Here is a 24,458-nt window from a genome sequence, read left to right on the forward strand (position 1 = left end):
ATGGAGAGCCTTGTCAATAAAATGCTTGCCACACTATTAGTTCCCTAGAACCCAGCAGGAATAGTGGCGAATGCTTGTCATGCTGACACTGGGCAGGTAGGCAGGTATGTCCCTAGCTTACTGGCCAGCTATCCCAAACAGCACGCTCCAGGCCAGTGAGACCTTTTCTCAAAAAAAATAAAACAACAACAAAAACAAAACAAAACAAACATGTATGGCTCGTGGGAATGACATCTGAGGTTGACATGGCCTTCACATGTGAACACTAGTCAGCCTTTATGCACACATACATATATACAAAAGCATCAGAAAAAAATGTTTCTTTTTTATTACAAAACATTTTAGCCTTTTAAATAATTTAAATGTTAAGAATAAATACAAAAATAGAACAAACAAGAGTAAATACAACCTTACAGCTTTTTTTTTGAAATTTAGCCTACACATTAGAATTCTGTCCCAGCTTGGTATGAGAAAAAGGCTTTTCCACAAGGCATTTATACCTTATATATATATTAATTATATCTTCACTGAGGACTAAACATTGAGGAAAGGGAAACAGATAAAATTAAGGCATGAGTGTGCTAGTGGGCTATTTTTCTAGTCTCATTTCCAACGCTAACTTAAGCCAGTCCCTCTGGTGACAAGCACATTTGTTAAAAGGTTTTGCTAGTTTGCATCATGGCTCCAGTAGTGTGCCACTCTATCCTGACCACTTCTATAATGTGTTGATGGTGGGGGGGGTGTGCCTGTGCCCGTGTGCATGTACGTGGCACGCCCTGTACCAACTTACCTGCCATTTTCAGTATCCCAGCCCTAACTTGCAGATAACCTTGGAGTCTGTAGCAAGGCCCCTCTCCCCAACTTGTACTGGGAAAATGAGGTTCAGTGTTGCAGTTTCTCCTAATAGCTTCCCCATCTTTTCAAACAACAACAACAACAACAAAAAAGGTTTATCAAATGAAAACAGTTAACCCTTTTTTCTGTCAGTCCTTTTCTATCAGTGTTTTCAGACTGGGACACATGGCCCCTTCACAGCACACCAGACAGTAATGCACACAGACCCTGAACTGCAGGATATGAAGAAATCTCAAGTCCCCTTTCCCAAGTGCTTTTCTCTACCTGTGATACATTTTGGGTCAAGGCAAGCTGCCAAATCAGGGCCAGGCACGTAACATCCTTCAAGAATTCCAGATGAAGCTGGGGGCAGTGGTGCACACCTGTGATCCCAGCACTCAGGGAGGCAGAAGCAGGTGGATCTCTGTGAGTTCCAAGCCAGCCTTGTCTACAAAGCAAGTCCAGGACAGCCAAGGCTACACAAAGAAACCCTGTCTTGAAAACCCAAAAAAGATAATTCCAGATGAAGGTGCTTGGGTTTTCCCAGAAGTGATCTTTTGAGGTCAAAAGGAAATTCAGAGCTCCAACTTTTTCACTTCTGGAATCTTGCCTAGGACTTGCTGTGGGGCTCTATTTAATGTATAAGCTGAGGTCTGTTGGGTCTTTTATCTTTTAGCCATCAATTAATGCAGTTATCCAAAGCTAGGACTTGCCCCGGCTAGTTCTGTACATTTTCCCAATGGTGTCTGGGAATCTAGACTTAAACCATTTTACTGACTGTCTCTGACATAAACTCAGTGGCTGGCTCTTTGACCCCTGAGGGAGGAGCAGCCTTGCTAGGCCACAGAGGAGGACATTACAGCCAGTCCTGAAGAGACCTGATAAGCTAGAGTCAGATGGAAGGGGAGGAGGACCTCCCTATCAGTGGACTTAGAGAGGGGCAGAGAGGAGAGGAGATGAGGGGGGGGGTGGGATTGGGAGGGAATGAAGGAGGGGGCTACAGCTGGGATACAAAGTAGATAAACCATAATTAATATATAAAAAATTTTAATAAAACATTTTACTGTCACACAGATTTTTTCCCATCCCCACCCCATTCTCATAGAACAGAAAAAAAAAGTCTGAATAAAGGCATGAAAATTTATTTCCTCCAAAGCATCTCCCTTACAGCGGCAAGATGCAGGTGACACAGAGGAGCTGGGTTACAGGTCAGTGACAGGCTTGCCTAGATGCACAAGGTCCTGAGTCCAGTCTCTAGCACCATGGGTTGGGGGTCAGGGTCATATCTATGGGAAGGAATCCTGACTCAGGAGCTTCAGGCTTGGAGCTTGCTTATCCTCACTAATCTCTAATTGAAGCAACGCTCTCTGGGTGTGCACATCCCAGTACTGTTTTATGTTTAGTCTTTTCTCTGGGTTACAAACTGAGCATGTGAAGGCTGGGAAGGCAACATAGTCTTCAATCATCTTGTGCCCTTCTGGGATTTAGCTACTTTAAAAAACAAACAAACAAAACCCACCACCTCTGGTTGCCTGCTGAATACTCTGAGGAAGACCTTTGCTCCCACTTTCCTCATCTTTTTGGAGCTTAAAAACAAAACCATAACTTTTGGGCCGAGGATATGCCTCCACGGTAGAGCATGTGCCTACCAAGTGTGAAGTCCTGGGTTCAACTGGCAGCAACAACTACCAAAAAGTAAACTTTTATTTAACCACTACATATAGGAATATATCCAAAGAGGCTGGAAAAGGTGGCTCTGTGGCTGCTCATCAAGAGGACTCAGGTTCTGTTCCCAGCACCCACATGGCAGCTCTCCACATTCTCCAGTTTCAGAGCATCTTCTGGCCTCCACAGGAAGTAGGCGTGCAGAGACATAAGTGCAGGCAAACACACAAGTAATAAAACTTAACAAAGACTATACCTATACACAAATTAAAAAAACATATACTATGTTATTCTTCTATGAGGACAGAAGCAACTCAGATATGAGCTGAGAACTGTTAATAATTTTGATACTTAAGATAAGCACCCTGGGCACGTTTGGCAGTTCCTGTAAATGCAACATCAACGAGCCACTACTAGATGTTTGCTCCTATAGCCTTGGAGAAAATGGCTCACACCCTAACAAATCAGTACCCTCCCCTCAGCTTTTCATTGTAGTGTCTTATCAACCAACTGAAATCCTTGGTTTTTGTTTTGTTTTTAAGAGACCAAGTATCTATGTGTTACCCAGGTTGTCCTGGGCAAAAGTGATACTCTTGCCTCAGCCTCCATGGCAGCGAGGTCAATCCAGTTTACACTGATAGTTTTGGCTGTCAGTAGGAACCTCTTTTGGCAGTGGAAAGTTCTCAGAGCACCTCTGCCTTGGGAGGCTGTCCTGGAGCTGGCGATGTCACCTTCACTTTGCAGTAGATCTCTGGTATACCCTTCAGCATACCAGATGTCCAGGAGGGATCTAGACAGCTTGATTTGAGCTAAGCAGCCATGGAAGAGCAGTTCTGCTTCTCCACCCACTTCTTAATCATGTGGTGGGCAATAGCTAACTTGGGAGGCAGCAACAGCGGGGAAGCCTCACTCTGCTGCTGAGTAAAAGAGCCCTTTCTCCTCAGAGCTGCAGCCACCTCATCAAGACCAAACCAGGCAGCTGCCTCTAGTTCTCTCACGTTTACCCGGATCTGAAAGACAAGGAAGGGGTGGAGGGTGGGGGTGAACACTATGGCCAAAAGTAAGAAAATTCATAGAGAACTATGCAATCTTAGTTGGTAACATCTGGGATCAATGGGAAAGGGTAAAATCAGTTCTGGATATTGTTCTGAAATACAATGGCGAATTAAATATATTTTTAAATAGTTCTAAAAGAAAAAAAAGGATACATTAAAAAAATCCTATTCAGCTGGGCACAGTGGTACATGCCTTTAATCCCAGTACTCAGGAGGCAGAGGCAGGTGGATCTCTGTGAGTTTAACATCAGCCTGGTCTACAAAGCGAGTTCCAGAACAGCCAGGGCAGTTACACAGAGAAACCCTGTTTTGAAAAAACAAGCAAAAACAAACAACTGGTTTCTGGCCCCAGTGCACATACACATAAAATCTTATAGATACTAAAATATTGAGTGGTAAGTTATGAATAATTGCGTGTGCATCAAGTGAATAGCTCTTTCAATTAAAAAAGAGCTACAGGGTCAGTGAGATGGCTCAGCAGGTAAAGGCACTTGCTGCCAACCTGGGCTTGGTCCCTAGAACTCACATGATGAGAGAACAGACCCCCCCACAGCTCGTCTCTAATGTCCACTTATGTCCACACACAAATACATAGACTTTTACTTTTTTTTTAAGAATCAGCATTTATACAAATGTTCTTCTCTTTAAAGGATAAAGGTTAATGATAACTAAGAGCAAGAAGCAAAGTAAACACAGACTGTCCCAGGAAGTGGAAGCAGATTAGAGCCCATAAAAATCAGGACAGAACAGGCAAACTAGTAGAAGGGCTATCAGTGACTTCCATCTGCCAGACTTGCTACAGAGAAGCAAGGTGAGTTTAGCTATGACATCAAAGTCCCTCTTAACGAGAGGCTCCTGTAGTGTTATATTACCAGTCCCCAACACCCTGAATCCCTTGGGTAGTAACAACAATCCCCAAATCGTTAAGTGGGGCATATACATTCCATCTCTATATAAGGTACTGTTAAAAACTGAAGGTGAAAAATAAACCGCAACATAAATGGTGCTGGCACACTGGATATACATGCAAAAGAATGAAACTGGACCCTTTATACCAAAATCCAACACAAAACAGCTTAAAAATTAAATGCGTATGTAGGAGCTGACATAAACCTCTTAGGAGAAACTACTACTCAGCTTTGTGGTGCTGGACTGGGCACTGACCCTTTCTTAGATGTGGCATTAAAAGCAAAGGCAGGAAAAGCTAAGTAGAAAGGATGAGGTCAGAATAAAAAGTTTATATACAGCAAGGGAAATGCAAAAAGCATCCTATGGGGTGTTTGAAGTCCTGTATTCAATAATTAGTATTGAGGTAAGGAAAAAAAAAAAAACAAAATACCTGAACAGATGATTCTTAAAGGAAGAAATATTTATAACTTTTGTTTTTGTTTTGAGACAAGAGTTTCTTTGTGTAGCCCTGCCCATCCTGGAACTCACTATAAACCAGGCTGGCCTTGAACTCTGAGATTCACAAACTGCCTCTGCCTCCCCAGTATTGGGATTAAAGGTGCACAGCACACAGAGAAACCACATGTGAAAAAATGAAAGAGGAGGAGGTGGTGGTGGAGAAGAAATCCATATAGCCAAAAAATATGTGAAAAAATACCAAGTGTCACTAATAACGGAAATGCAGAGCAAGCCTATAATGAGAGATCACTGCATACTTCCTAAGAGGGTATGGTGGTTTGGATGATAATGGCCTCCACGGGGCTTCTGTTTAAATGTTTGGTCCCCAGCTGGTGGAACTGTTTGGGAAAGATTTGGAGGTGTGTGCCTATTAGAGAGGTGTGTCATTGAGGGGCAGGGCTTTGAGGTCTCAAAAGCCCAGCCATTCCCAGTTAGCTCTCTTTGCACTACCTCCTGCTTGTGGATCAGATAGAATCCCTCAGCTCCTGCCCCAGCACCATGCCTGTCTGCCTGCCTGCTGCCATGCTTCCTCCCGTGATGGCTGGTCATGGACTCACCCTCTCAAACTGTTAAGCAAGACCCCATTATATGCTTTGAAGTTGCCTTGGTGTCTCTTCACAGCAATAGAAAAGACAAGCAGAAGAGGTATACTAAAAGACAAAATCTAACAACTCCGGACAAATCTACAAAAGTGAAGGGATCAGCTGGAGGCCTTTAACTCTTGGGCCTTTGAGAACCCCATATATAAATGGATTCTGCCCTTCCTCACACCTCTTCTGCTCATCTTTCTGCTTTTGCTTTTTGCACCCTGCTTAACTTCCTCTCTACATTCCTTCAACAAATGCAAAACTTCTCTAACCAATCCATTAATCAGTCACTCTTACAGGATTATCAACCTTTGCCCACAGAACCAGATGACAATGACCTTCCAATCGACCCTGATGGTGGGGACCAGCTATACCCTAATGAAATGAAAACATCCCTAATCAGCAGGAAGTAGCTCAAAGAGCAAAGGTCACCCCTATGCCCTCCCCACTATCACTGCTTCCTAGCTCCTCACTTTTTAATAAAACAAAAAGGGAGGAATGTTGGGATCCATAAGCAGGCATCTCTATGGCCAGCCCCAAGGGACCTGACAAACTGGATATCAGGCATCTGTGAAGCCACCTACAGACCACCCGAAACCACCTGCACATGTTCTGGGTCACCTTATAAGAGAACTCGCACCACCTCCAATCTCTCTTTCCTGCCCTGCCCAAAGACAGTCTCTGTGACCCCTTCCCCCTTCCCTTAATAAACCTCCAACATGGAACCAGTCATGTGGCATGATTTGTGAACCCACTGTGTAACTTTGCTGCACAATCCTGACAGCAACCACTAAGGAAAACTATGGAAGTTATTAAATAGATAGATGGATCGATAGATAGATAAATAAATAAATAAATAAATGGTGGCACTTGCCTTTAATCCCAGCACTGGGGAGGGAGAGGCAGGAGGATCTCTGGGAGTTTGAGGCCAGCCTGGTCTACACAATGAAGTCCAGGGAGGGATAGACAGTGAAACCCTATCTCCAAATAAAAATTTTAAAGTAGAACTATCATTTGTTCCAGGAACCCCACCTCCAAGCATAATATCCAAGAGAACTGAAATCTGGAACTCAAAGGTGCCTCTATATTCCTTTTGTTGCTGTGACACAATTTATATCATCCATGATATAAAAGTTTAAATGTCTATCAACAAAGAGTGACAAATACATACCATGAACTAGTATTGGGAGGTTTTTTTGATTCTCACCTCTCATGCCACCCCCCAGAGGCTCTAATGTAGTTCTAAGTTGCCTCTAACTTGATATGTCAACTAAAGCTGACCTGGAACTCCTGGACTTCCTTCCTCTGTTGCCCAAGTACTGAGGTAACAGGTATTTGTTACGCTGGCTGGCCTTACTGAATTTTTAAAATGAAGGAAATCCTGCATTTATAAGGTGATGGGCCTGGAAGATGTGCTAAATTCAATAATCTACTTGATGCAGATTCTACATGGCCTCTGCTGCATTGGGGACTAAATTAGTCAGATATGTAGAAGTGAAGTGTTGAATGCTTGTTCCCAAGGAGAGAAAAACAGGGAAGCAGTGAGTAGAGGGTATAAATTTCACTTATACAAGATAAATTCTGGAGGCCTGTACAGTACAGCATCTACAGTTAGCAATATTGTGTCAGTTACATTAAAATTCAACTTATGTTAAATGCTCTTATCACAGAGGAAAAATGGGGATGGGGTAGAAGATGGTTAAGCTTATGCCACTGCCAGTGATGTCTGACTGGTGGTTCCTAATAGTAATTACTGATCAAACAGTACTACACGCTTATCTCCAAACCCAGCAAGTTAGGTGAACTAGATGTCTACAGACATCTGAAGACCTATCTTTAAATAAAACAAAACAGGGTCTCATGTAGTCTAGGTTGGTCTCAAACTTCTAACCCTCCTGCCTCCACCTCCCAAGTGTTGGGATTGTAAGTGGGTACTAGCAGGCTGGCTTAATACGGTGTGAAGACTGAACCTGGCTTTGTGTGTGTTACAAGCTAGCACTCTACCAACTGAACTACATCCTCATCCATCAACATTATCACAGACTCTGTGATAATTATACTTCAACAAAGCAGCTCAAAGGGAAGTTGTTTCATAACTGAGATATATGCAAGGGAGAATGATGATTATTTGTTTCCATTCTCAAATGCAAATTCCTTCAGGATAATGATTATCTTATGTATTACCATGTATCCCCGACATTACTCCTCAAGACAAGTGCTCAGAAAGTCCTTGCAGGTTGGCAAAGGGGACATCACAGCACAGAGGAAGGTTAAGACTTTACCTCTGTATGCCCTGGTTTCACGGTTGCATGACAAGCAATCATGAGTGAGCTATTGGGAAAGGGCCAGTGCTGGGACTCGAAGTACTGTATGTTTTCCACTTCCAGGCCCACTTCTTCTGCAACTTCTCGCTGGACAGCCTCTTCCACATTTTCACCTGCAAGCACTCAGATTAATTCCAGACAGCCCTGGAGCAAGAGAATTGTATATTATCTATCTGCATCATGATGGCCCACACTTCTGGGTGCTACCCAAGCTCAGTTCCCTGAGTATAGCATGTGCTCAAGTCTAGTGGGCTGGTTGTAATGCAGGTGAGTGTAGCAATGGGAGAGGTTACTGCTGCCTCCTCTGTGTGACAGGGCTACTTGTCACCTCCAGACTTTACCCCGTAAGCTAGAAGAGAAGACAGCATAAAGGAAGCTAAGTGTGGGATTCTAGTTACCATTGTGTGTGCTGAAAGACTCAGGGAGAAGTACATGAATGTAATTTGTTCAAGAGAAAATAAAGATGGCTGACAGCAGGGCAGACAAATGGATAGATGCCTGTGGGAGAGAAGAACAGTAAAGATTACAGCTGAGGTGATGGGTGTAGGGACGCTCACTGTATAATTCTTCCAGTTATGCTGCACGTTCCAAATGTTGACTCCTGCTCTGTAGGAAAGTTACTTACAATTCCAGGACAGTTTACTGTTTGTGACTAGAAGCATGAAATCAACAGAACGAATGTGTTTTCTCTTCCACTGCCACCTGTACCTCCTCCCCTAAACTCCTTACCTATATCACAGAATCCTGCCAGGGCAGAATACAATCCCTTGGGAAAGGAGCTTTGGCGGGCGAGCAGGCACCGGGCCCCATCTGACACCAGTGTGATCACCACAGGGGCCATCTAGGAAAGCAGAATGGAGATTGAGATGCTGGCGCTTCAGGCCTAGAAGGCAAGAGGAATGGGCAGTTACCGAAGCCTTTTGAGCACACAGGCTCTCCCCCCCACACGACAGAGTGGCCACAGCCTTCTTGGACTGTTTTTAATTTTCTTTTCGTTTTACATAGCAAATTCCAGGAGAGCCAGGGCTAAATAGAGAGACCCTCTTTCAAAAAACAAAGAGAAAAAAAATTGTTTTTGAGGCAGGGTCTCTCTAGATAAGCCTGGCTGTCCTGGAACTCACTATAGAAAGCAGACTGGCCTCAAACTCATGGAGATCTGCTCACTTCTGCCTCCTAAGTGCTGACCACAATGTCTGGCTGTTTATTTTTATTTTAAATGGAGGAGTGTTTTGCCTGCATGTGTATATGCACAGGCCTGATGGCTGAGGAGGCCAGAAGAGGGCACTGGATCCCCTGCAACTGGAGTTATGCAGGGTTGTGAGCTGCCATGTGGATGCTAGGACTTGAACTCGTGTCCTCGGGAAGACTAGCCAGTGCTCTTAACTGCTGAGCCATCTCTCCAGCCCTTTGTTTTGGTTTTCGGAGAGTATGTCATGTAGCCCAGGCTGCCCTCACTTCCCAAGTACTGGAATTACAAGGGTGTTCTACCCCAATTGGTCCCACCTGTGGGTAGTAGATGATCTTATTAGAAGGGCACACTCGCTTGCTGCCTGCCATGTTCTTCTTGGTGGGCCGCCCACTTTTGCTGCAGAACTGGTGACCATCATGCCAGCGGAGAAGAGCCTGAGCCTGCAAACACAAAGGTGGGTCTGGCTCTAGAGAAAGGTATCTGGAACAATCGTGAGGAAGTCTTTTTCTAGCTCACCTATTTCAAAAAAGTTCCTTAGTTGTGTTACTAGCGGTGGGGAAGCGGTACATGTGCCATGGTGCATGATGGGTCAGAGGAGAGCTTTGTGGAGCCGCTCCTCCCCTTCCACTTTTACAGGAATCACCTCAGGTCAGCAGGCTTGTATGGCAAGCATCTTTACCCGATGGGCCATCTCACTGGTAGCTCACCTCCTTCAGGCTTATTAGAAGAAGGAAATGATCTAAATATATTTTTTAGTATCAAAAATCTAAAAGAAAGCATATTTTATGTAATATTTATTTATTTATTTATTTATTTATTTATTTATTTATTTATTTATTTATTTATTTATTTGCAGTACTGGGAATCTACAGCTTCACACACACTAGAAAGTAATTTTCAATTAAGCTATATCCTTAGCCTACAAGGTATTTTGAAATGCATTATGTATTGTTTAAAACACAAAATATACAGCAATATAATACACACCTATGAAATGTGATCCAACTTAAAAAGAAAACATTTTAATTTCCATTATAATTAAGCATTTCTTTCCTACTTATTCATCCTCAATGAGGTTGTGATTTTTTTTTAACTGTGTGTGTGTGTGTGTGTGTGTGTGTGTGTGTGTAGGTCAAAGGACAATTTTGGGAACCAGTTCTTGCCTCCACTAGATGAGGGTCTCATTGACTTTGCTGTGCAGAGTGCTTCAGGCTAGTGGCCCTGAACTTTTAGCCATTCTCTTGCTTCTGCCTGAGATCTTGCCGTAGGAGTCCTGGATCTCAGAGGCACCGCATCACAGCATCCCGGGACGGAACTCCGTCAGGTTTATGCATACTGTGCTCTCACTCATTGAGCCTTTCCCCAGCTCAAGCTGTGATTTTCTTTTCTTTTCTTTTTTTTTTTCCAACTAAAGAAGTCTCGGGTTTCTTTTTAATTAGAACAGGCAACTAAACACCACAGCAGCCAGGTGTGTTGGAGCCTGTGCATAGATGCCTGCAATCTCAGTTGGGGCAGTGGAGACCACAGCATCAGGGGTTCAAGGCTATCCTCAGCTATATAGTAAGCTGAAATCCTGGGCTACATGAAATCCTTTAAAACAAAATTAAAATAAACATTAAGGGCTGGTATGATGAGCAGTCTTGTCAATTTGGTAGGATTTAGAATCCCCATGGAAATAGACCTCTGAGTGTATCTGGGCTAGGTGAACTGAGGTAAGAAGAGCCACGCTGATGTGTCTACACCATTTCATGGGCTGGGGTCCACCTCCTGACTGTGGATATAATGTGACCACTGACCTCCAGCCACCATGACTCCCTTCCCCACCCATGATGGACAACACCCTCAAGTTGTGAGCTGCTTTTGTGTTATCACAGAAGTAGAAAAAGCAATTAATATGCCTGACATGTAGGCAACTGGGAGTTTAATCCTAGCTAACCAGTAGTGCAAGGACATGCTTATAATCCTGGTAATTTAGAAGCAGAGGCAAAAGGACCACAAGTTCAAGGTCATCTTCAAGCCAGCCTGGAGTAGATAAGACTCTGCTTCAATAAATAACTAAATGATAGATAGATAGATAGATAGATAGATAGATAGATAGATAGATAGATAGATAAAATGGGCTCAGAGGTTAAGAGCACTGCTTGCTCTTCCAGAGGTCCTGAGTTCAATTCCCAGCAACCACATGGTGGTTCACAACCCTCTATAATGAGATCTGGTGCCCTCTTCTGGTGTTCAGGCAGATCATTGTATACACAATAAAATAAATAAATCTTTTTTTAAATAAAAATACATAAATAATAAAAATGTAAAAAAACAACATCAAAAACAAAGTAACTGAAGGAACTGAGGATGGCAGGGGTGGCTCCGTTTTGTTTCTCAGACTTTATCTTAAGTTGACTGACCTTGGAGTGACTTGACCCCCACCTTCAGGTTCTGAGAAGGGCCACGTGCGCCTCCACCCTGCAAGTTGTCTTGGATACCACAGAATGTGTAAATAGATAACTATAATCAGGCCTCCACCCCACAGGTTGTCATAAATACCACAGAATATGTTAGTGGGTCCTCCACTCCACCCAGCAGGCCATCATACAGTTATCTTGGACATCTGTCGGTTTGGCCAGGTGGCTTGGAACAATTAGCCTAAAGGTCATCTTGGTTGCTGAACCCCCCACCCAAAGCTTACCCTTCTCTGTAACTGCAAGGCTTGGAATTTCCCGATTGCCGTTTTTCCTTTTAAAAACTCTGCCTCCCTGAGAGGGGCCTTACTTTCTAACCTGCTACATCAGGGAAGAATGTCGGCCTGAGCTTAAGCTTGAATAAAGATCCTAGTGTGATTTGCAATGGATTCGACTCCTAGTGGTCTTTTGGGGTCTCTTGAATCAGGCACAACAGTAACAACTGAAATCTAAAGCTGTGAGAACAAGTTATTAAGGCAAAGTAAATTATTTCTCATGTTTAAAAAAACCACAATGTGTATTATGCTGTGAAGTTAAAAAAATATTTGTGGGGTTGCCTGAAGAGATGGCTCAGCAGCTAAGAATTCATACAGCTATTGCAGAGGACCAGAGCTAAGGTCCTAGCACCTATGACCTATAATCAGCCATTCACAATCACTCATAGCAAGCTAGTGCCCCCTTCTGGCCTCTGCAGACGCCTATACTCATGCATACACCTACACTCAAGTATACATGCACACGCAATTATAAATACAATCTTTTAAAGACATTTAGGAGACTGGTAGACCCTGTTGCCATGTTCTTAGGAGGTTAACCTTCACAGTAGCTCTGCTAAAAGCAAAACAAGGAACAATGCACTATCTTTTACAGTATAAGCTACCTTTCCCAGAACTCTGCTGCCCTCTGCCAAGGTGTAGGAAGGTCTGTGATCTGTGAGAAACCATGTTACCCCAAGATCATATGCACATGAGTACTTGCCCATGCACACATCTTTGAATACTTCCTATAGAACTGAGAAACCGAAACTACCGTGAACAGCAAGGAGGAATCCATGGAGTCCAGCTGGAAAACAGCCTGCCTCAGCTTGATGAAAGAACCTCTGAGCTCTGCCTCCATTTCAGATTTTGGCAAGGAGGCTAGAAAATTAGAAAAGAGAATGTAATTAAACAGGTGTCCAGCTTTGCCTCTGGGCAGCCCATCCTGTCAGAACACTGCTCCCCAAACTTGCCAGAGAGACTAGTCCAGGCATTTGGAAAATTACATAGATTCCCAAGCTTCTAACTGGAGAGACAGAGAGAGAAAGAGAGAGAGGACGGCAGGAGAGGGAGAGATGGAGAGAGGGAGGGACAGAGAGAGGAAAGGAAGAGAGAGATGCATGTGCACTTCATGGAATAGCTGTTCTGGGTCCCAAACCTGAATTTTGAAACACTAAAAAAAATTTTAAACAAGTATCAAGTGACTCTTAGGTTAGTGAACTAAGTCATTTATTCTGGTAATTACTGAAATGAAGAGCCAAGAACAGCAGACCCTGCTACTGGGAAATGCTGCTGCACGTCCACCACCGCTACATTTATACTCCAGACACTGAAGACAGAAGCAAAGCAGGGCAGGACCCATTAACCTGGAATCGCCTGACTCTACAGCACAGGGTGAGAACCTGGAGTTACTCCATGGGGACATGCCTATGAAAAATGATACCATGATGTTGTTTGTTTTTGAGACAGAGTGTTGCATAGCCAGGTGGCGTCAAGCTTTGTGTAGATAAGGATGATTCTTCCTTCTCCCTTTTCAAGTGCTGGGATTACAGGCATGAACTAGCGTGCCAAGCTTTTGCTCTATTTTGTTTTTGTTTTTAAGAGGGGGATTCATTATGAAGGCTAAACTGGCCTAGAATTCAAAATTCTTTGGCCTCAGCCTCTTCCAAATACTGGAATTACATACTGCTATACCCAGTTTTGAAGACATGAATTTTTAAATGCCTATTAAATAGTTAAGATGTAAATTTGTATAAATGTATGGGGAATAATAAAATAAGCAAGTAAGTTCCCACCACTTGGAAAGAAATCATAACAACGCCCTTGATTTTCAGCCAGGTAAGACAGTGCATGCCTGTTCCCAGCACATGGAAGGCAAGACTGGGTTTGGGGCCAACTGGGGCTATGTATATAAAAAGTTCTGGGCCATCTAAAGTTTCATAGTGATGATAGTGGATAATGGTGTTTTATTCAAAGAGAAAAGCTGATGAAATTTTTGTATATGTAAAATCTTTCTTGAAATGGTGTTACACAAAACCCTAAAGTCTGCGAGCAGCAGGGAAGCGCCTACCAGGAAAAGGCACCTACCGCCAATGAAGGAGGTACCACTCAGACCTAGATCTAAAGCAAACCACGCTTCCCGCTGGCTGGAGCATCCAATCAGCACTGAATCTTCTATTCTTTGTGAATCTTGTCCAAACTTACCCAGCAGCCCTTCCAACTCTAAACAATGAAAGAAAAGGGAGAGAGAAAAAGTGAGACTCAGATTTTAGTCACATCACTGCAGCCACGTGAGACCCACAGGAAGTACTCAGAGTACACAGTTGCTCCCTGTTGTCTGTTACAGACCAACTCTCACATATCACAAGTTGCATGCTTTCAAATCCTTTACATAAAATAAGGTAGTATTTGGCAATACTTTAAATAGCTCTTAGTTGCTTAAAGCATCAAATTACAATACAAGTATATACACAACCGTTTTAAACTGTGATTTAGGGAATAATGACAAGAATGAACATCTGACCATGTTTAGCATAGCATAGTCTTGTTTTGTTTTTTTCCGGTATTTACCCTCAACTCAATGGTTGAATCATTTTTTTTTTTTCTTGCAACTGAGATTGAATCTAGGAACCTCAATGTGGTGGACTAAATAAGAATGGCCTTTGTGGCCAGGTGGTGATGGTGCATGCCTGTAATCCCAGCACTCAGGGAGGCAGAGACAGGCAGATTTCTGTGAGTTCGAGGTTAGCCTGGTCTACAAAGCGAGTCCAGGATAGCCATGCACTACACAGAGAATCCCTGTCTTTAAAACAACAACAAAAACAAACAAACAAACAAACAAAAGAATGGTCCTCATAGGCCCTATGTTTGATACTTGGTCCCCAGTTGGTAAAACTGTTTGAGCAGGATTAGGAGGCGTGGCCCTGTTGGAAGAGTTGTTACTGCAGGGTGGGAGGCTTGCTGTGTGTGTGTGGGGGGGGTACAGCAGGGCTATGAGGTTTCAAAAGCCCATGCTCTTTTCACTGTGTTCTCTGTCTCCTGTTCTCAAGATGTAAGCTCCAGTGCCATGCCTGTCTGCCTGCCACCATGATGCTCTCATCCCTCTGACAAAGTAAGCTCAAACTCACTCTTTCTTCTGTATGTTGCCTTGGTCACGGGTTTTATCACAGCAACAGGAATCAACACATGTTAAGTTCTACACCACTGAGTTGCATCCCCCAGCAGTCAGTTTTAAGAAATATTTTCGATTCACGCTTGAATCTCAAAAATAAGACTCCCAAATCCAGAGGCTTAGATCACTAGTTGCATATTCTGAAATGCGTCTCAAAATTGATTTTATTCATTTTTGACCTAGTCAAAATCAAGTTAAGATACAAATCTTAAACTATGCAACTCTGCAGTTTCCTGGGACTAGAAATCACTAGCTTAAGGCAAAGCTGGACAAACCTTCTCTGTAAAGAGATACCAAGTATTTTATAGTTTATTTATAGTTTTATTATATACATTTTTATTATATATATATTGCTATCGTAGCATAAAAGCAGTTGGGCACAGTATGTCTAGGAATTAATGTGGCTGTATTATGACACAATTTTATTTACAAAATGGGAAGCAGGCCTTTCCTATTTGAACAGCAGTTTCATGGACCTCTAAGGGATTTTTGGTTGTTTGGGGGTTTTTTTGTTGTTGTTTTTGTTTTTGGTTTTGGTTTTTGAGACCAGGTTTCTCTGTGCATAGCCTTGGCTGTCCTGGACTCACTTTGTACACCATGCTGGCCTTGAACTCACAGAGATCCACTGCCTCTGCTCCCTGAGTGCTGGGATCAAAGGTGTGTGCCACCAGGTCCAGCTATGGCACTCATAGTTCATATCACCACCAAGAATACCTAACTAGCAATTCAAGTTCATATGAGTTATTAATTAGCAGAAACAATTATGTAAGCTTGAGACTCAAGAGCTATTTGAAAAATCTGAACTCTGAAATGTAAGGATAGTTTTTGCAACTACCTGAATTCCATCTAGTGGCCCAAGACTCATCTACTCCACTGGTACACTTTGACCTTACCTGCTCGGCTAAGCCGGGGGACCAGGTATCGGTGTCCTGATGCCTGTAGCAAAGGATCCAGGTCATGAAAGAGGTAAAACGCTCCTGTCTGCTGAGCTCTCCTGCAGGCCTCATCATCTTCCTTCAGTTCAAATAAATATCTATATTTTGGAAATAAGCAACTTTATTTACATATTTAGGCTAAATGTGATGACTCAGTGGGTAAAAAGTGCTTGTGGTCAAGCCTGACAACCTAAGTTCAATTTCCAGAACCCACATGATAGAAGGAGAGAATGAAGCCCTTCACATTATCCTCTGACCTCCACATGCATGCCATGACACATCCAGATACAACCCAAGTTAAATAACCAAGCCAGCATAAATAAAACACACTTAGTCATTTGTCTATCCCTTCATTTGGGGGGGACTCTTTCTAACTCTCCTACAGTTTTATGTATCAGCGTATATATTACAGAACTGAGGCCTGAACCCACAGACACGCACATGCTAGGCAAGCTCCTTACTGAGATCAGTTCTCTTCTCAGCATTTATTACTAAGTTGTCCTGGCTGGTCTTGAACTCACTCTGCAGTCCAGCAAGGCCTTGAATATAATTATCCTGCTTCAGTTTCTAGTGTGATTACAGGTCTGTGCTGAGGTGGCTACAGACAACCTCATCCTGTCCTTCGCCTTGCTGCTCCTTCTGTACCACTGTACCATTTGTTTATCTGTCTCTCCAAGAAGACTGTAAGCTATTTAAGGACAGGGTCTGCTAGTCTTGGCTTTTCATCTCAGTAACTAGCAGAAAAAAATGGCTTAATTCTTAGTATTTATTGACTTGAACTGGCAATAAATACTTACTGAACTAAACCTTGAGGAACTTTGCCAGTGAGGCAAGAATTTGCAGGCAGTAGACTGAAAGAAAAATGAGCCCAATGATTAAAAATCTTAGCACCAAGCACCCACACATGGGAGCAGGCTGCATCGCCTCAGACAACAAACATTGTGCCTTCAGGGATTCATTCAGGCTAGGGAAGACAAAGGCACACATCTGATATCCGTGCACCCTTGTTCAGACATGAACTCTTTTAGCTCCTTCACTGTACTGGAGGGGCCACTGGAAAAGCCCATTCTTGTCCTAGCTAATTCATAGTGACAATACTATCTGTAGCCCAGAATTAAAATATGGACGAAGTATCTTGGGTGGTGGAAGTCTGTCCACAAGCTTTACAAACTGAATCAGAGTCCTTAAGAACCAGTTAGTGACTAAACAGACAGTATCTTGGGGTCTTAATTATTAACCATTTTCTGCCTGTTAAAATCTCAAACCAAGCTAAGGATGTATGTCAGTACTAGAGCACTTGCCTCACATGTGAAAGCCCCTGGCTTTGATTTCCCAGGGGAAAAAAGCCCTAAAACAGACTCTCAAGTTTATGCCATATTTTGACAAGTAACTGCAAAACATGTTTTACAGATGTTTTCTGTAAAATCTGGACATATCTATAAACGCACCAAAGCATGAAAACACATAGCAAAAGAACAAACACCACGGTAGCCATGTTAGAAGCCTCTTCCACCGGTAAAAGGAGTTACAATAAACTCTTTGGAAACAGAGACAAAAGAAACCCAATCCTTCAGGACTTGTGATATTTTAAAACTTATTTTAAGTGACTCTTGCCTCCTGGGGTAAGTAGTCAATATATGTCAAAAAATAGACAAGTGTCAGTTCAAAGTTACCAAACACAAACAACAGAAACGCTGCTGCCTTCAAAGAGAGTTAAGAGTAGGACAGCCTTGGCTTTGCCCTAATGACTCTTACAAGCAAAACACTGATGTGAAGCTCTTCAACCAATGGCCTCACTAGGCCTGGTGAGATCCAAAAGTTCATATAGAACTTTCTTTTCTGTAAAGGACTCAACTCAGTTTCTCCCTTTCATTAAGATACCACAGAAGCCATTATACTGACTGCCACAGCTGAAAGGAGTTATTTTTAAGATTCATCTGATTTTTCTTAAAAGAATTTAAATCATTCTTTAACAAAACAAAGAAAACACTATAATAATAGTGGGTTTTTTTTTGTTTTTTTTAAGGAAACCACCAATAATCCCACTAATCAGAGAAAATTCCTGTCCAGAATTTTGGAATTATCTAAATAGTATTGTGTATCACTATACACTAAAAGGAATAAAGGTAAACACAGAATAATATGCGGTGGACACAAAACCAGTTATACCTATTCACTTGTAGTCTTGTTATAATCTCTTTAAAGACTTATCTATTGTTATTGATGTGAATGTGTTTTGTACTCATGTATGTGTGTATATCATGCGTATGCCTCGTGCCTCTGGAACCAGAAGAGCATATGGGATTCCTTGGAACGAAGGCTAAAAATGGTTGTGAGGTGCCACGCAGGTGAGGGAGCCAAATCTGGGCCTGCTGCAAGAGCAGCAGGTGCTCCTAACTGCTGAGTCTTGGTTCCAACCTTTTTTGTTTTGTTTTGTTTTTTCCCCTATTCTACCTTCCACTGAAGTCTATCTTTTTGGAGGGAAGAAGGGTCTTAGAGTTATCCTTGCTGTTTCAGGAAACAAAAATAAACTAGTCAATATAGTGTTTGTTAAAATCCCACTGAACAGGTTTGCTTTAACATCTTCCTTCCTGTGTATTCACCTAACAATATTACACTGCCTACTGTGTGTGAAGCCACAAGATTCCACAAAGAGAAGTCAGAGTCTTAGCCAGGTGTGACGAGACAGGCAGGCTCCGCACCTGATAGGCTAGAGTGTTCAAGGCCACCTTGAACTATAGCAAGATCCTATCTCAAAACCCAAATAGGGAGAGTGGAGATGACCCAGCTAGCAAAGTACCTGCTTTACCAACGTGAAGACCCAAGTTTGCATCTGTAACACACACGCGCGCACACACACATTATGGGCAGAGCTCTATAATCCCAGTGCCAGAGAAGCAGAAGTAGAGATGAGAGGATACCTGGCTCAGTGAGCTCTAGGTTCAGTGAGAGACTTCATCTCAAAAAATAGGTGGCGGACTAAAGATACGGCTTGTAAGGAGGCAACAAACTGAAGCCATTTGGAATAAAACTTCCATTTTGAATAGGGGTCAAATAAAGTTTAAGTTCCCAAGATCTCCCTGGGTAACTGACATCCTGCTTGGCAAGCTGAGACATGAATGCCCCGCCACATATGAATAACCCAACCAGTGGGAACAGGATAAGGTACCTACCACAAGAACATGTTCCTAAGGGAATCCCCTACCCTAACTCCTGATTGGTGAGGAAACGTAACTGTAACTTGACGCAGATGTGTGTAGGTTTCAGGCTTAGAGACTCTAACATTCTAGCTGGGAGTGCGGTGTGTGTTGATGTTCAGCTCCGGAGTCTGTTTGGTGGCCCAGGCGCAGCCTGAGTACAGTACATTTTTGACATCTGCTTAAATACTTATTAAGATGAACATTTGAAGACAAAGTCAGCTCCTGAGTCTGTGCTGTTGTCCCTGACTGGTCAGTTTTTGCTACCTAATTCAAATAAAGACCTTGCTTTGCTGGACTCTTGTGCCTGCTTGGGTTGTTTTGAATCTTTGGACCCCAACAGGCTCTGTATTTAAGAGCACTGACTGCTCTACCAGAGGACCTGGGTTCAGTTTGCAGCACCCAGGTGGCAGCTCATAACCATTTCTATGAGTTTCAGAGAATCTGACTCCACCTCTGGCTTCTGTGGACATGGAATACATACATTTCACAAACATATGCAGGCTAAATACCCATACATGAAACTTAAAAAAAAAAATAAATAGTAAGGTAGAGAAGTGACTAAAGACATCTGGTCAACCTCTGCCCCCATGTGTATATGCACACTCACCCTTTCCACATGTGTTGCCATAAATATGTACAGATATATGAAAAAAATACACCTAGACCCTGTCTCAAAACAAAACAGTAACAACAGCAATAACAAAAGAAGACAGTCTTTCCTTCCTGCCTTTCTTCTTCTTTTTTTTTTTTTTTTTGGGAGTGTTTATATAATATGGGCTAACCTCAGATTCTCTATGTAGATGAGAATGATCTTAAATTTCTGATCCTCCTGCCTCCACCATCTACATGCTGGAATTATAGGTGTGCATCACCACTTTTGATGGCCAAAAGGGCAATGTCTTATTTGAGTAGAGCTTATAGTCAAGAGTATGAAACATTTTAATTATTTATAATATAGGAAATTTAATACTGAATGGCTTTCAATTGTAAATAATTTACAGTGGACATTATTATGTGTAATTTTTATTTTATACATTTAATTCTTAATGTGGTGTTCTTAAGCATTTACATTTTACTATTTAATATGCCAAAAATAATCAGATTGGTCAGAACTCACCGTGTCTTAGTGACATAGGTTGACAGCAGCCTATAGCACCAAAAAGATTTCCTCCTGAAAAATGTTCCACAATACAGAGACATTGTTGGGTTCCTAGAGAAAAATTGAGGAGTTTTTTGTTTGTTTCCATCATAGTATGCACTTTAAAGTAATAAATCAACAAGAGAGTCATAGTTTAAGCCAGAATAGAATCACTTTGCATTATCAGGAAAAAAAAACAAAACAACAACAAAAAAACAAGACTCAGGTGAACAGACTTTGACATTGTTTTGTTGTTGTAGGTGTGTGTTTGTGTGTGTGTTTGTGTATGTGTGTGTGTGTGTGTGTGTGTGTGTGTGTGTGTGTGTGTGTGTTTTAAAGATAGGGCATCACTATGTAGCCCTGGCTGACCTCAAATTCTGACTGCCTCTACCTGCTGGGTGCTGGGATTTTAGATGTGCAAAATCACCCCTGGCCTTCATTGCATTTTATCACTAAAAGGATTTCAAATTCCCAGTGCTTATTTTCTTTTTCTTCTTTTTACGAGACAAGGTTTCTTTGTGTAGCCAGACTGTCCTGGAATTTGTAAAGCAGGCTGACCTTGAACTTCCAGAGAAGTTCTCTGCCTGTCTCTGCCTCCCAAGTTCGGGGATTAAAGGCATGGGCATCCACACCTGGCTTATTTTCTAACATACAAAATTGAAACTGTTTTGCTAAATTAGTAAGTTATGAGAATCAGCTAATTAAATGATTAGCAATGCATTTCTTTCTTCCTTACTGTGTGGAGCTCTTGCAGGGAAGTGGTAGCAAAATAAACCATATCTCTCTCCTTCCTCATTCCATGCCTGGATATTAACAATATGGAATAAGTGGAAATGGTGTGTGTTCCTTCTAGAATGACACATTGGCTTCTCCAATTGCTTGAAGACTCCTATGGAAAAGGCAGAGCCATTTGATGGAGTAGCTTGGATCCTTGATTCACATATGGAGAAGCTCACCACCAACCAAAACTCTTCTGCACTGGACTGTTTTTAAGAAATGAACTTTGGTCAAAGTCATATTGGGTAGGGATGGGAGTGGAGTCATGATAGAAGATTTTCATAGCATGCCCGTGGCCTTTGGTTTAATCCCTAGAACTGTATTTAATAATAGCAGAAAGGTTTTGGTTTGCTTTGCTTTGGTTTTTGGTTTTTCAAGACAGGGTTTCTCTGTGTTAATAGTCCTGGCTATTCTGGAACTTGCTCTGTAGACAGCTGGCCTCGGAACTCAGAGATCTGCCTGCTTCTTCCTCTGCTGGGATCAAAGCTGTGTCAGTGCACCACGAATCAGAAAGGCATTCTTAAAAAGGAAAAATTCTTCCACCATATTAAGCTAAAAATAGCTGGATAGTGGTAGCAGTGCACCCTTTAATCTCAGCACTTGGGAGGCAAAGGCAAGCAGGTCTCTATGAGCTGGAGGCCAGTCTGGTCTACAGAGAGAGTTCCCAGGACAGCCAGAGCTACACAGAGAAACCCTGTCTCAGAAAACAAAAAAAGAACCTAAACTTTGTTTGTTTATTATGTTCTGGGGATTGAGTGCAGGGTCTGGCCCATGTAAGCTATGAACTCTACCACTGAGCTATCCCCCTAGTCTCCCAGCATCCCTCAGTCCCCACCTGTAACAGGGCATGGCTGGCATGTCCCACCCTCTACCCTGAACTTTCTAGCCCAGGGGCTGGGCTTCCCTTCCCCAGACATACATTTTGGTTCTCTCTCTCTCTCAGTATCTTTCTCTCCTCCCCTCCCTCCATTTCTCTCTTAGTTTCTCTCTTCCTGCATACACATGCTTATTATCTTAGAGCCCAAACCTGGGAGGAGTTGAGGCCATAGACTGGTGTGCCAAGCTGCTCTTGGTCACATGGGGACTGGGGAGTGATCCTTTCCCCTTTTCTCTCTACCTGACACAATTGACTTTAGACTCCATGAATAATCCTTTCCCAGCGGTCTAAGAAGTGCCACTTCTGGGTGACAGACTTTCTCCACTGACAAAATAAGCCAATTCAAGCTGAATCAAAGTATATAAAGGCAGGTTTGTTGGGGACAGCTCTCTGGTGAGTTCACCAACCTCACAGAAGGGGTTTCAGTAGAACTGCCATGCAGATGGGGGGTAGGAAGAGAAAAAGAGAGTGCATGCACATCGTGGGAAAGAGAAGTGTAGAGAGAGAGAGAGCCAAAATGTCTGGTTATATAGTGAAGAGCATCTGAGGGAAGGGAAACCCAAACCCTGGGCTGGAGAGTTCAGGGTAGAGGGCAGGGTATGCCAGCCATGCCCTGTAGGGACAGAGGGATGCTGGGAGAACCTGGAGGCCAGGTCCACTTTTGTATCTTTAGTAGGCACCTCAGCCGCCTGCCTGGGGTCTGAAACCCAACACAAAATTTCTTTTCAAATTGTGTACCAGTATGTATTGTCTTTCCTGTACAAGGTGACTTGAATTCCACTGAGAAAGTAAAGCCATTAGTACAGTTAAACAACCAACCACCTCTTAACTGTGCCCATGGGAAGCAGGCTTTGACACCAGCCTACTGAGAAATGTTTATAGTTCAGGCCTGCTTCTGGGTTGCACAATTATGAGTCACTGATGACTAATCCTTGAGTAGTTTTGGTTATGATCTATGACCTAGGCAAGGGTAAAATATATTTAGCAACAAAATGTTAGGTACTAAAGTTATACAAGGTCGCTTAAGAAACAAAAATGTGCAGTATTAATCATGTTCACAGAAGGAAGTATATGCTGTGTGGGCTACAACACTCTGATGGTGTGAAGGTGTAATATTAATGGTCTAAAGGTGTGTGTTTAAGGTCAACTTCACTAGCTCATACAGAACTCAGAAATGTACCTGCTCCAATTATTTTAAGGAATAACTATGAATGTGTTAAATAAACTTTCTTTTACCTAAAATTCTACTTCTAAGAGTTTATCCTAGGGAGGAAAGACTATGTTTAAGAATGTTAATAAAAAATTATAGGAGCTGGAGATGGCTCAGCCTTTGAAGACATTGGCTGTTCTGTCCCAGCACCCACATCGCAACCCACAGCTGTCTGTAACCCCAGTCCCACGGGATTCAATGCTCTCTTCTGGCCTCCACAGGTACCAGGGCCACATGTGCCACACAGACATACATGAATACACAAAAGATAAAAATTTAAAGATTGTGATGTTGGGAGCCAGCAAGATGGCTCTGCCACTAAAAGCACTTGCTCTGTGAGCCTGATGACCGGAGTTTATTCCTGGAACCCATGGTGGAATGAGCAAACTGACTCCCCAAAGTTGCCCACTGGCCTCTATATGCATGCTACCACATGCTTGCATCTGCACTCAGGAATTTGCACAGGTGCCCGCTGTCTGTGTGTGTAAAGAGTTATAGTTGAGATGAAATGCTTTTTACCCCAAACGATAAATGCCAAGGCAGGATCCTTATGAACTTCTGTGACATCCAGACACACATTTCTCATCCTGTTCATTTTTCCAGTAGGAATGACTTATAGGACATAAACCGTGACAAAGCAGCCCGGAGCGGTAGAGCACGCCTATAATCCTAGCACGCAGAGGCAGAGGCAGGAGGATCCCTGTTAGTTTGAGGCCAGCCTGGTCTACAAAGCGAGTCCAGGACAGCCAAGGCTACACAGAGAAACCCTATCTCCAAAACAAAACAACAAAAAGTGACAAAGTGTTCATTCTGAATCTTCATGGGTGCCCGGGGAACATCCACTCCACTGTGGACTTCGATGGGCTGCGAACGATGCGAAGCCGAGGAGCCGCCATGATGGAGACTTCACGGTCTCGGGTGCCCTGGGTTATATGAAAAACGTTATGATTTACTTCTAAAAGATACAACCACCACTTCAAAAATTAAGGGAAAAGGCGAGAAACTGGAAATTTCCATTTTTAAATAGCTCTTCAAAAACGTTTCAGAAAATAATCAATATTGAGTGCAAAATGAGTACTCAATATTGAGTGCAAAATGGTCCATTTCCTCCAGATTAGAAAGGTTTATGTTAAAACTTTCAAACTCTGTAACCGAGAGCATCTGCCAGGCTTCGATTACGACTACATCCTGTATGCACTTAGAACAGGTTTTGTTTCACTGTACTCACTGAGTTCTTTCTGAGATGCCTTCTATCCCAAAGGTCTGCCAAACCCTAGAAGTTCCAAACGTTCAAGTTCAAAAGGTTTCTCTCGTCCCTTCCCGGTGGGACTGCTACTTCCGCCACTCTCCCAGAATCCTCCTAAAGATGCACTCTGGG

The 24,458-nt window shown here is 42.7% G+C and overlaps 1 protein-coding gene across 4 annotated transcripts; it reads right to left on the minus strand.

The window, feature by feature from the left end:
* Positions 1 to 1,864: 1,864 nt before the first annotated feature.
* Positions 1,865 to 24,458, minus strand: Nudt13 (nudix hydrolase 13). 4 transcript variants are annotated; one of them, XM_055605889.1, is made up of 9 exons: positions 24,309 to 24,458; positions 20,196 to 20,288; positions 15,837 to 15,976; positions 13,860 to 13,994; positions 12,547 to 12,653; positions 9,376 to 9,501; positions 8,602 to 8,713; positions 7,831 to 7,985; positions 1,865 to 3,509 (listed from the first exon to the last, which is right to left on the minus strand). In XM_055605889.1, exons 2-9 carry the CDS (start codon positions 20,276 to 20,278, stop codon positions 3,309 to 3,311), a joined length of 1,059 nt encoding a protein of 352 aa, XP_055461864.1. In that variant the 5' UTR covers positions 20,279 to 20,288; positions 24,309 to 24,458; the 3' UTR covers positions 1,865 to 3,308. The 4 variants fall into 4 exon arrangements, with proteins under 4 accessions (XP_055461864.1, XP_055461865.1, XP_055461867.1 ...); XM_055605890.1 differs by having other exon boundaries at positions 13,977 to 13,994; positions 24,309 to 24,457; XM_055605893.1 differs by lacking the exons at positions 1,865 to 3,509; positions 8,602 to 8,713; positions 24,309 to 24,458 and having other exon boundaries at positions 7,869 to 7,985; positions 20,196 to 20,282.

This window comes from Psammomys obesus, unplaced genomic scaffold (genome assembly GCF_907164565.1).
Source record: "Psammomys obesus unplaced genomic scaffold, mPsaObe1.curated_primary_1811, whole genome shotgun sequence".
In the NCBI taxonomy this organism is placed as follows: Eukaryota; Metazoa; Chordata; class Mammalia; order Rodentia; family Muridae; genus Psammomys; species Psammomys obesus.